Source organism: Mobula birostris, chromosome 4 (genome assembly GCF_030028105.1).
Source record: "Mobula birostris isolate sMobBir1 chromosome 4, sMobBir1.hap1, whole genome shotgun sequence".
Taxonomy (NCBI): domain Eukaryota; kingdom Metazoa; phylum Chordata; class Chondrichthyes; order Myliobatiformes; family Myliobatidae; genus Mobula; species Mobula birostris.
The window spans coordinates 111549882-111560624 of NC_092373.1; the positions used below are offsets into that span (position 1 = coordinate 111549882).

The 10743-nt window shown below is 39.5% G+C and overlaps 1 protein-coding gene across 5 annotated transcripts in view; it reads left to right on the plus strand.

Annotated features, from left to right (window-relative positions):
• tll1 (tolloid-like 1) overlaps nucleotides 1-10216 on the plus strand; it is a 414821-nt gene extending 404605 nt beyond the window's left edge. For all 5 annotated transcript variants that reach the window (XM_072255927.1, XM_072255931.1, XM_072255928.1 and 2 more), the window contains one exon: nucleotides 8109-10216. In XM_072255927.1, the coding sequence (XP_072112028.1) occupies nucleotides 8109-8243 (135 nt within the window). In that variant the 3' untranslated portion in view covers nucleotides 8244-10216. The remainder of the gene's footprint in view (nucleotides 1-8108) is intronic.
• Nucleotides 10217-10743: the final 527 nt, after the last annotated feature.

Below are 10743 nucleotides of genomic sequence, written 5' to 3' on the forward strand. Positions count from 1 at the left end.
ACACATCGGATTTCGGCTTCTTTCTGTCCTTTTCTATCAGATTCCCCCTTCTCCTGCCCTGTATGTTTTTCACCAATCAACTTCCCAGCTCTTTACTTCATCCCTCCCCCTTCAGGTTTCACCTATCACCTTGTGTTTCTCTTTTCCCACCTGCTCCTCAACTTTTTTTCTCCAGTCCTGCCGAAGGGTCTTGGCCCGAAACGTTGACTGTACTCTTTTGCATCAATGCCACCTGGCCTGTTGAGTTTCTCCAGCATTTTGTGTGTGTTCCATAAAACAAGGTTTGTTTTATTTGTTGAAGTAACCTTCTGCAAGTCAACTGCTACAATTAATTGCCAACAACATTACAATGTGCTGATATTTGGCTGTAAATTCAGATTGGCCATTTCCTAACAAGTTTGGTCAATTTGATTAGACACTGCTGTCTTCGTGGTCCTGCCATGACATTATCCCACATACCGTATTCCTTTCAGAGCTTTGCGTCATGTTGTCTCGATGAGATCCATCACCAGGTACTCTTGGTGCAGTGAGGCCTTAAATCTCTGCCACTTGCATTAAACCACCTCATTCAGCTAATGTAGCACATTTCTCAATCATTGAGGGGCCCGCAACTTCCCTGTGCCATTCTGTTCCCAGGAACCCATGACTTGCCTTTACAGTTGAACCCCTGGCTTTAAGTCCTTCCTCTGAACTCCAGCACCCAGGAAATCTCAATCCCATTAATCCTCTGTCTTCCCTCAGATGGCAGTCATACATAAACGTCACAATCGCCACACCCCCCCCCCACCATCCACACACACTCATTTCTTTTTACACAGTCCCTCATGGAAGGGTGACATGAAACTGCTCTTTTCAGTGTGCTGTAAGGTGATTGATGCGACCCTTAGAATCTGTCACATTGGAGTTTCTGAGGAGGTAAGGTGGTGACTGGTGTGTTTCTGCCATTTTTGTATGGCTTTTGTGTTCTGATTAAGAGTTACAAAATTCCCATTTCCACGCTGAGTGTTCATTCTCCATTTTGAATAATAATGGGCCAAGGATTCCAACAAATATGTAGAGATATATATCTCTAGAAGGCTTTGATGGCATTTAGGCATTTTCCCTATCCATCTGACAAACTCTCAGCTCAGAAAAGAGCATCTGAGTCTCAGAAAAGAGTCTCAGTTTGGATCTGTGAATGATATGACCTTCCCAGCAACCCTGCTGATTAATGGTGCCAAGGAGAGGGCACTGACATTGGTTTTCTTGTCCTCTAGGATTTTGCAGATACATTACTGTTGGTACCTTTCTAATAATTTAATGTGCCTACTGCAAGTAGTCCATGTCTCTGATTGCTCTGAGGGCACAGATACCCAGTAGACCACGAGTTTGATGCTGGGTTTGTGCTACCACACTGGAGGTTTTGTGTTGTTTTCAGCTGACATATGTCCTTTTCAAATTCCTGTCAGTCTGGGAGCTGAGAGTCTCATACTGAATATGCGAAAATTATTCTTGTTTGTTTTACATTGCTGAGTAGATGGTCTATGTAACACCCAACATTCTTGGGATGTGGCTGATATTGCAAAGTTCCCATTCATTGCTCACCCATAGCTGCCCTATGAAGATGGTAGTGAGTTACTTTTTGAGTCATTGTAATTGCTGTCGTGAACAAATTCACACTGTGCTATTCCGGAGTTTAGTCAGAATCATAGGGAGAATCACAGAGTGCCACAGCACAGAAGCAGACTCCTTGTCCCACCGTGTTCATGCAAATGATCTGCTAAAGATAGACTCTTGATCATCTAGTCTACGTCATCAGAGCCCTTCTGTTTTATTTGTATGTCTTATTGATGTCTCTGTAGTTACAACACTGCTTTCCGTACTCTGTTCTCCTTTCCACGATTGGTACACAATGAAAAGTTTTTCACTGTATCTCAGTACATGTGACAATAATAAACCAAATTCAATACTAATCGATGTCCTTGTCTATATTAATCCCATTTATTCACATTTGGTCTATAGCTTTCAATGAGTTAATGATTCGTGATGTTTGTCAGTAATGCTACTCAAGTGTTGTTAGAATATCTATCTTCACTAACTTACTCAGCAGAGCATTCCAGATTGTACACATTCTGTGTGGGGAAAAATTTCCCCCTTCAGAACCCCTTCATTCCTCCCACCTTTCAACTTGCACCTCTTTATTTTAACACCTCCACCGAGGGAGAAAGTTTCTATCCTCTGTATCCCCCTCATAATTCTGTATACCTTTATTAGATCATACCTCAGACTCTTCTGCTCTGGGGTAAACAAACCTAGTCAATCCAATCTTTCCTCAAAACCGAAATGGTCCAATCTTGCCAAATTCCTTCTGTACCGTCTCGAGTGGAATCATATCATCCTATAGTACAGTAACCAGACTGCACACAACAGTCCCAAGTTTTATAAGGTTGCATCTTGATGTTCCTGTTCTTATATTCCATGCCATGGTGAGCAAGATAAGCATCCTAAGTGCCCACTTTCAAGGATCTATTGACTTGTACTCAAGACAGTTCCGTTCATCAACACTCCCAAGAGCCCTAATGTTTATAGTGTATGTCCACCCCTATTTGATCCTCCAAAATGCATCACTTTGTGTTTGTCATCTGCCGCTGCTCTGCCCAACTTTACAGCTGGTCAGTCTCATGTTATTCCACCACATTCATGACAGACTATTATAAGACTGCAGACAGCTCTGGCTTGCTCTGTTGTTGAGAAACGTTAGTTATCACAGAGCAGACCAGGTCAGTGTTGATGCTTTCTTTTGTAAAGGACATCTACGTTTCTGACAAACTACCTGCTTCATGGTACTGGTACCAGTTTATTTTAACAGATATCAAATTCTTGAGCTATCATAGTGGGAAGTGAACTCTCACTGTGGATTATCCCTCTGATAATATCATACTGCATTTATGAGAACACAATTTTTACAGCCACTACAAAAACCTGCAGTGAAAGCACATTCAATTCTCTGTAACACTGTTGAATCATAAAAAAAAACTCTTACGTTTCAAAATTCGATTAAACTGAATATAATGGAAGTTTCAGATGCTGATTTTATTAATCACATCAAACTCCAAATTTTCCACATGCTTGAATCCCTCCAGGGCCTCAGATCTTGTGTTTCTAACATCCTGCAATTATACATTCCCCTCACCAATTTTACCCTTCCTCTGACTCATTCTGTCTTTTATGCATTTTTTCTTTGCTCTACCAACTATGCAGGCAGCACATTTTGGAGTTTTTATCCCTAAGGCTTTAAATTTGCTTCACATCCTTTTATGGTCTTCCTTAGACCTAGCTTTTAGATTGAGCTTTTGATCACTGAACTTTAACCTTTCCTTCAATGCCTGCATTCACTTGTACTATTACGGGACATTTTCCCCATTAAGGAGCGCAAGATCTAATCACATATTGTAGTTGACATTTTAATGCATTTAATTTAACTCTTGTAACACTTGATGGCTCTAAAATTTGAACCTCATCTGCCAGATACCTGACCCTGCTGTAGAACCAAAACTGGCAAAACAATTGCAATGTGAATAAAATATTGGTAAACATTGCTGTGATACTGTTCTTGGCATCTTTGCAGCCATTGACATAGCTGGTGTACTGCAAGGTTGACAGTGGTATTGATGGTGAGTTGCCTGTGGCTATAGGTCAGTATTGATCAGTTGATAAGATGAGCTGAGAAATGGCAGAGAAAGAATACAAGATGTGAAGTGAACACAAGGAAATCTGCAGATGCTGGAAATTCAAGTAACACTCGTAAAAGTTGCTGGTGAACGCAGCAGGCCAGGCAGCATCTCTAGGAAGAGGTACAGTCGACATTTCGGGCCGAGACCCTTCGTCAGGTACTCAGCCCAAAACGTCAACTGTACCTCTTCCTAGAGATGCTGCCTGACCTGCTGCATTCACCAGCAACTTTTAAGATATGAAGTGATACATTTTGGGAGGAGTAATAAACCTAGGATACTTGCACCCTTGAAAGTACCGGGGAACGGAAGGTCCTACTGTATGCATCCAAAGACCTTTGATAATTAGGGATTAATTATCACATAAGGTGACTAAGAAGTTATACAGGAAATCTGATTTTACTAGCCTGAACAAGAACAAAAAGGTTATGCTACAACAATATAAACTATTAGTTTGGCTAGAGCTAGAGTACTGTGTACAGTCCTAAACTGCATTGTAGGAAGAACATCTAGAGTGTGCAGAGGAGATTCATTGGATGTTGCCCAGAATAGAATATTTCATCTGAGGAGAGATTAGATAAACTGGATTTGTTTCTTTTGGTGATTGTGGGTGGGGAGGACTCATGAGATGTACATAATTGTGAGAGATATCGGGTAGATAGTGAGAAAGTACTCCACTTTGCAAATAGTCCTAAAGCAGAGAGCACTAGTTTGAGATAAAGGGCAGATTATTTAGAGGGCATTTGAAAAAATATTTTCTTCCCCAGATGGTTGCTGAAATCAGGAATGCACTGCCTGCAGAGGTGTTGGAAGGTAGAGACTCTCATTAAATTTCAGAATCTATTTAGATGAGCCCTTGAAACACAATGGCATAGAAGCTGTGGGATGGCTGTTGAAGACTATAAGTAATTATTTGATGGCTAAAACATGCGCAGTGCGCTGAAGGAGCTGTTGTCCTGTTGTGTGGCTCTGCCTCTAATTTCCTGTTATGGATTATCCTCTTTCCCTTGCGTTATAATTGTGGAGTCTCCCAAGAGTTTGTGCACTGACCATTCCAGTTAATATTTACATGTTGCATCAAAAAAGTTTTTTGAAATGGAAAAACATACTTTATTCATAAAATGTTAAATAATACAATCAGGACATGTTGTAATCCTTGCATCAAGCAATTCAGTGCCTTCATATTGTAAATCAGAGGTGATGGCGATATTGAAGCACATAAGGATAACGAAATCCCCAGGGCCTGACAAAGTGTATCCTAGGAAATTGTTAGAAGCGGGGAAGAAATTATGGAGGCCTGGTTAGAGATCTTTGCATCATCCTTAGACATGAGTGAGGTACTACAAGACTGATAGGTGGCTCATATTATGCCTCTTTTTAAGAAGGGCTGCGAGGACAAAACAGGGATCTATAGGCCAGTGAGCCTAATATCAGTGGTGAATAATTTCCTGGAGTAGATTCTGCGAGGCAGGATCTATCTGCATTTGGAAAAGCAAGGAACCATTGTGCATGAGAAATTGTGTTTCAAACATTTCATTGAACTTTATGAAGAGGTGACCAAGAGCATTGATGAAGGGTAGATGTTGTCAACATGGATGTTTTCCAGACTTTCAATAAGGTCCAGCAGAATAGGCTGTCCAGAAGGTTAGAGCACATGGGATTCAGAGTAAGCTAGCCAACTCAATTCAAAGCTAGGGTGGTGGCAGAACTCAGAGTGGAAGTTGAGGGTTGATTTTCAAACTGGAAGCCTGCCATCAGTGATGTGCTGCAGGATCAGTGGTGGGTTCACTGTTATTTTTCATTTACGTTAACCATTAGAATGAAAATATAGGTGACTTAATTAGTCATTTGTGGATGACACCAAAATTAGTGGTGTGGTTAACAGTGAAGTAGGTTGTCCAAGGCTACCACTGAATCTACATCAAATGAAGTGGGGCAAGTAATAGCAGAGAGATTTCAGCTTCAGCAAATGTGAAGTAATGCATTTTGGAAAGTTAATCTAGGGCAGGACATGCACAGTATATGACAGGGCTCTTGGGAGTGTTGTAGATCAGAGGGACCAAGAGATAGAAATATATAGTTCCCTAAAGTAGTGTCACAGGTAGATATGAAGAAGGCATGTGGTAAGCTTGCTTTCGTCAGATGATACACCTGATTCCTCAACACCACCTTTTTGGTCAAGAAAGCACTTCCTGAGGTGACTGTGAACAGTGAGGCTCCTCCCTCCCACCACCACTTTAACCAATTTTTACAGGAGCACCATTGAGAATGTCCTGACAAGCCACAGCAGCATTTGGTATCAGATTCTGGTTTAATATCATTAGCATACATCATAATTTTTTTTTTTGTGGCAGCTGTACATTGCAATACATAATAGTGTCAGCTATAAATTGCCATAAGATTATATTTAAATAAATAAATATTACAAAAAGACATGGGAAAAATACTGAGTTAGTGTTCATGGGTTCATTGTCCATTCAGAAATCTGATGGTGGAGGGAAAGAAGCTGTTATAGAAACATTGAGTGTGTGTCTTCAAGCTCCTGTACTACCATCTTGATGACAGCAATGAGATGAGAGCATGTACTGAGAGATGGTGGTCCTTAATGACTGTTGCTGCCATTTTGAGGAATCACCTTTTGAAGGTGTCCTGGATGCTGGGGAGGCTAGTGCCCATGATGGAACTAGCTGAGTTTATAACTTTCTGCAGTCTTTTCTTATTGGAGATGATGATGATCAGTCAGAACAGCTTCCAAAGAACAAGTCCTTGTGTTTACTATGATTGATTCTATCTCTTAAACTGGCCGTTGATCCAGCTCAGTCTGCAAATTGGTAGTGGGCATGGTCAACGGTTGGCAGCATTTTTCAGGGAAGCTCTGAATTGAATGTCTCCATGACAATAAGGAGATGCTCATCCCTGCAATGCCAATGACCATCCTTGTGGTTTTGAGAAAAGACACAATACAATACATGTCTTGAAGGAAGAGAGCAGACTTTAGATTTCATGAGAGATTGCTGTGAGCCTGTATTGGAGGGCAGCACAAATATCTCAGACACTGATGATGAAATTTACCACTGTCTTCAATAAACTATAGCAACCAAGAGATTAGAGAATGAACACCTCAGACGTGGTGCAAAACATGTGGTCTACTGGGCAGCAATCATCCCTATGTCATCATAGGTGTTTCTGAGACTTACGTACAGCAGGCACTGGAAAGATGCCAACAATACTGTCTCGGCAGAATTCTCCAAATTCATTGGAAGAGGAAGTGAACCACATGAGGTCCTCTCCAAGCCAACGTCCCAACACTGAATTATTAATTGCACTCAACCAACTGGGCTGTCACATTGTCCACCTGCCTGATGCTAGACTTGCAAAATAGCCAGAGTCCTTGTACGGGAGGAAATTACCAATCTGACAAAATGATTCAAGGGTTTGCCCAAAGCTTCCAATAAAATGCAGTAATCCAACTGACTCCTGAGAAACCCTGAGCCATGACTCATAATTGGAATGATGATGAAGGAACAAAAGATGAGTCAGAACTTCCCATCAGCCACCTCTTGCCCCATCATTCCCCCAGCACCTTGAAGCACCTGCAGTTCCTACTTTGGTATTCCAACATCAAAACCAGAAGAGAAGGAAGTCGCCTTTGTTCCCAAATGACTGCATAAAAGGAAATGTGATGATGACTCACAGGGCTAACTCACTTGCCAGTTCACCAATTCCTTCCAATGGCTTTATTTTCAATGTGCTGGTGGAACATAACTACCCCTAATTAAGTTATAAAGTATGTTTGCATGATCTCTCATTGGTTGATGCATTAAACAAAGAGAAAGATACATTGCTGAAGGGTAATCAATATTGTAATGTAGGAAATTGAAAGCATTGACTTGGATCATGACACAATTCCATTCTCTCAGCACTGATCCCATTATCCTCCCCACATAGGTTAAAATTGCTTAACAACCTAGGCATCCTGTTTGACCTAAATTGTGTGATGAGCTGCTATGCCCTCTTTTACAAAGACTAACCACCACCAAATCCACAGTGTCATTAAAGATCCTAGCAGCTTCATCCTGCCACAAGCTCCAGTCCTTTACATAATCTTCAACTGGGAGTCTTTTATAAATCCCACCCCTTCTCCCCTTCACTGTGGCTCCTTCCTTTAGTTACTCTGAACATAGATTCTTCCCTAAACCTTTCTGCATTTCTGCCTCATATAACATGTTGATTAGAGCCAATTAATGTCTCCAGCTTGTCATGCTATCAAATTTTGATCTTGTGAACTGCCTTGAGGGGTTTTAATCTACATAAATAGATACTGGTAAGTGTTGTATAAGTCCAACAATCATTTTCTAAGCGATCAATGTTAAAGTGAATTTGTTTACTTTTTTATAGCCACCTGAAGAAATGTATTCAACAGGAAATGCAATTTTACTCCACTTCCATACTGATGACACAATTAACAAGAAGGGATTCCATATACGATACACAAGTACAAAATTCCAGGATTCCCTCCACATCAAAAAGTAACTTGGGCCATCAATACAGTTTCCTGTATCCTTAAAATAAAACAAAGGCAAAAATAACCTGAATGATTTATACTGACAGAACAGGGGCGAACTGAAGGAGATGAAGTGTTGCAACGTCAGCATGAAGTTGAAGAGCTTCCAGTGGAAAATTCAAAACAGCGGAAAATTAGACTAAGTACGAAACTGCAGGAACAGGATGCTACTGCAGTGTAATTATAAAGGTTTGCTTGCTGCATCAGCTTCTGTCCACTACTGGCTAGAGTTTCACCCAGTGGAAATACTACTATACAGACTCTCAGCCAACTGCACTATCCATAGGCATGAACCTATAAACTTCAACAAATGCTATTCATTGATTTCTTCAATCAGGCACAAACAATAAAAGGAGAAAAGAAGTATCCTATGTACTGTTCACTTTTCAACATGTGGTTTATTAATATAAAGGAAAATCATTTACTACATAATTTATGAGGATTTTGTAATTTTTTTTTAAACTGGATGTCTTTACTGGTGACTATTATCTGTGATTATGTCTCTCAGATACAGGACTTCAAGCAGAACAAATGAGCACTGTAGCAAACTGTGAATTCCTTCAGTACCAAAAAAAAAAATCACAGGTTTAAGAGCATTGAAAATCCTGATAGCATTTTTAAAAATATTTTGCTATTGGAATGTGCCAGGATAGTTTTATATATTGTGTGTGCGTGTGTTGGTAGTTTGCACTTAGGATGATACCAAGGGCCTAGTTTTAGGCTCTAATCTATTGTATGTGTCTCTGAGCTATTATGTAAATCATCTGAAGTGATAAGCATATGACTTTATGTGAATGAAAATCAAATTAGTAGGTAATCAGTTAACAATAGTGTTACAGCAGTAGTGTGAGCAAATGTCCATGGAGTATTAAAAAAACAGCTAACTGCAATTCCACAACAGTACCCATATAGCAATTCTGTGTGTTGAGAAATTATAATTAAACTGGTGACAATTGTTAGTGCTATGATTTTCAGAAAGAGAAACAAAATGCATAAATAAACTCTGCATCCTATATTCCCATAATTCATCATCAGCTTTTCAGGATAGTCAGATCTCCTGAACTAGCAAATGAATCAAAGCTGAATTATACCCCTGAAAAGATGAAATCCCTGAAAGACTCAAGAAAATGTCGTGTAAAGCAGGTTTCGAACGGTGCTACTCCATGTTCAGAACCATCTTGTGCTTATGAGGCATCAATCTTTACAACTTCATATGATTGTCTAAACAGCTGTAGACATACAGTAGGGCAAAGACAAATCTCATTTTGAACATGAAACAAAATTGTTCTGTAAAACCACTGCTCCTCTGGAAACTGAGACAATGAATGCTTTAGAATAATTCCTTGTAAATCTTGCACATGGCATACAGATCTTTCTGTAATACTTTGAATACTTGATTTAAAATAATTCCACAACTTGAGCATTTTTCATATTTTTACCTGTGAAAAATTATTTACAAAGTCAACCTATTTAGTTCAATACAAAAGTGAAATATTCGAACATAGTTAACCTGCAAAAAAGCTGAATAATCATTCTTTAGCCTGACAGTTCTGTTCTAACCATTCTTTCCAGGTTCCACAGATGAATCATAATCTTGGATGTTTAGTTACAACATGTGTGTTAGTATGTGTTCATTTACAAAGGTATTACAAGATTAAGCAGTGAATTGTTACAGTACATACCAAGTTCAACTTGAATCTGTCAGTTGAAGCTTTTTTTTGGGTTTACTTTTTTCTGTTGTTTATAAGCAGAACATTGTAGCTTTTGAAGCTTCTTGTTAAAGGTTTTTTCCGTTCAAGGTTTAGGAGTAAAATTAAATCTCATTTCAGGAGATGCTGTTTTCCAAGGTCTTTCACACAGTAAATTGCTACCTAAGTTAACAGTTAGCACTAATGATCCTATTTGTATCTGTATTATATCCTACATCCATGACAGCATCACTAGCACTAATAAATATGTTTTTACAAACATTACACCAACATCTGCATATAATTTATGCTGTGTCACTAATTGCATTTTGTATGGAATCATAGTTTTAAGTCCCAGAAGAAGTTTGTTTTGATGAGGTCATCTCTTATTCTTGGAAATTCAAGAGTATGGGACCAGTGCTCCAATCCTAAGAATTAATATTGTAAATGTTTGTTCCATTTCCTCTATTCATTGTTCTTCTTTAGGTAATGGGACCAGATCAATGAGGTCATCTCTTACAATTGGAAACTTGAGAGTATGGGCCTCTGGAAAGGACCAGTGTTCCAATCTCAAGTATTAACAAAATAAATGTTTGTTCCATTATCTTTATTCACTGTTCCTCCTTGGGTAGTGAGACCGGACCAAAACACAGTGTTCCAGGTGCAATCAAACCGGAGCATTATATAATTGGAGTAAAATGTCTCTACTCTTGTATTCAAATCCTTTTATCGAGACAATTTCTTTTTTGCATGGCTTGGTGAATGCCCCCTTTCAGACCTC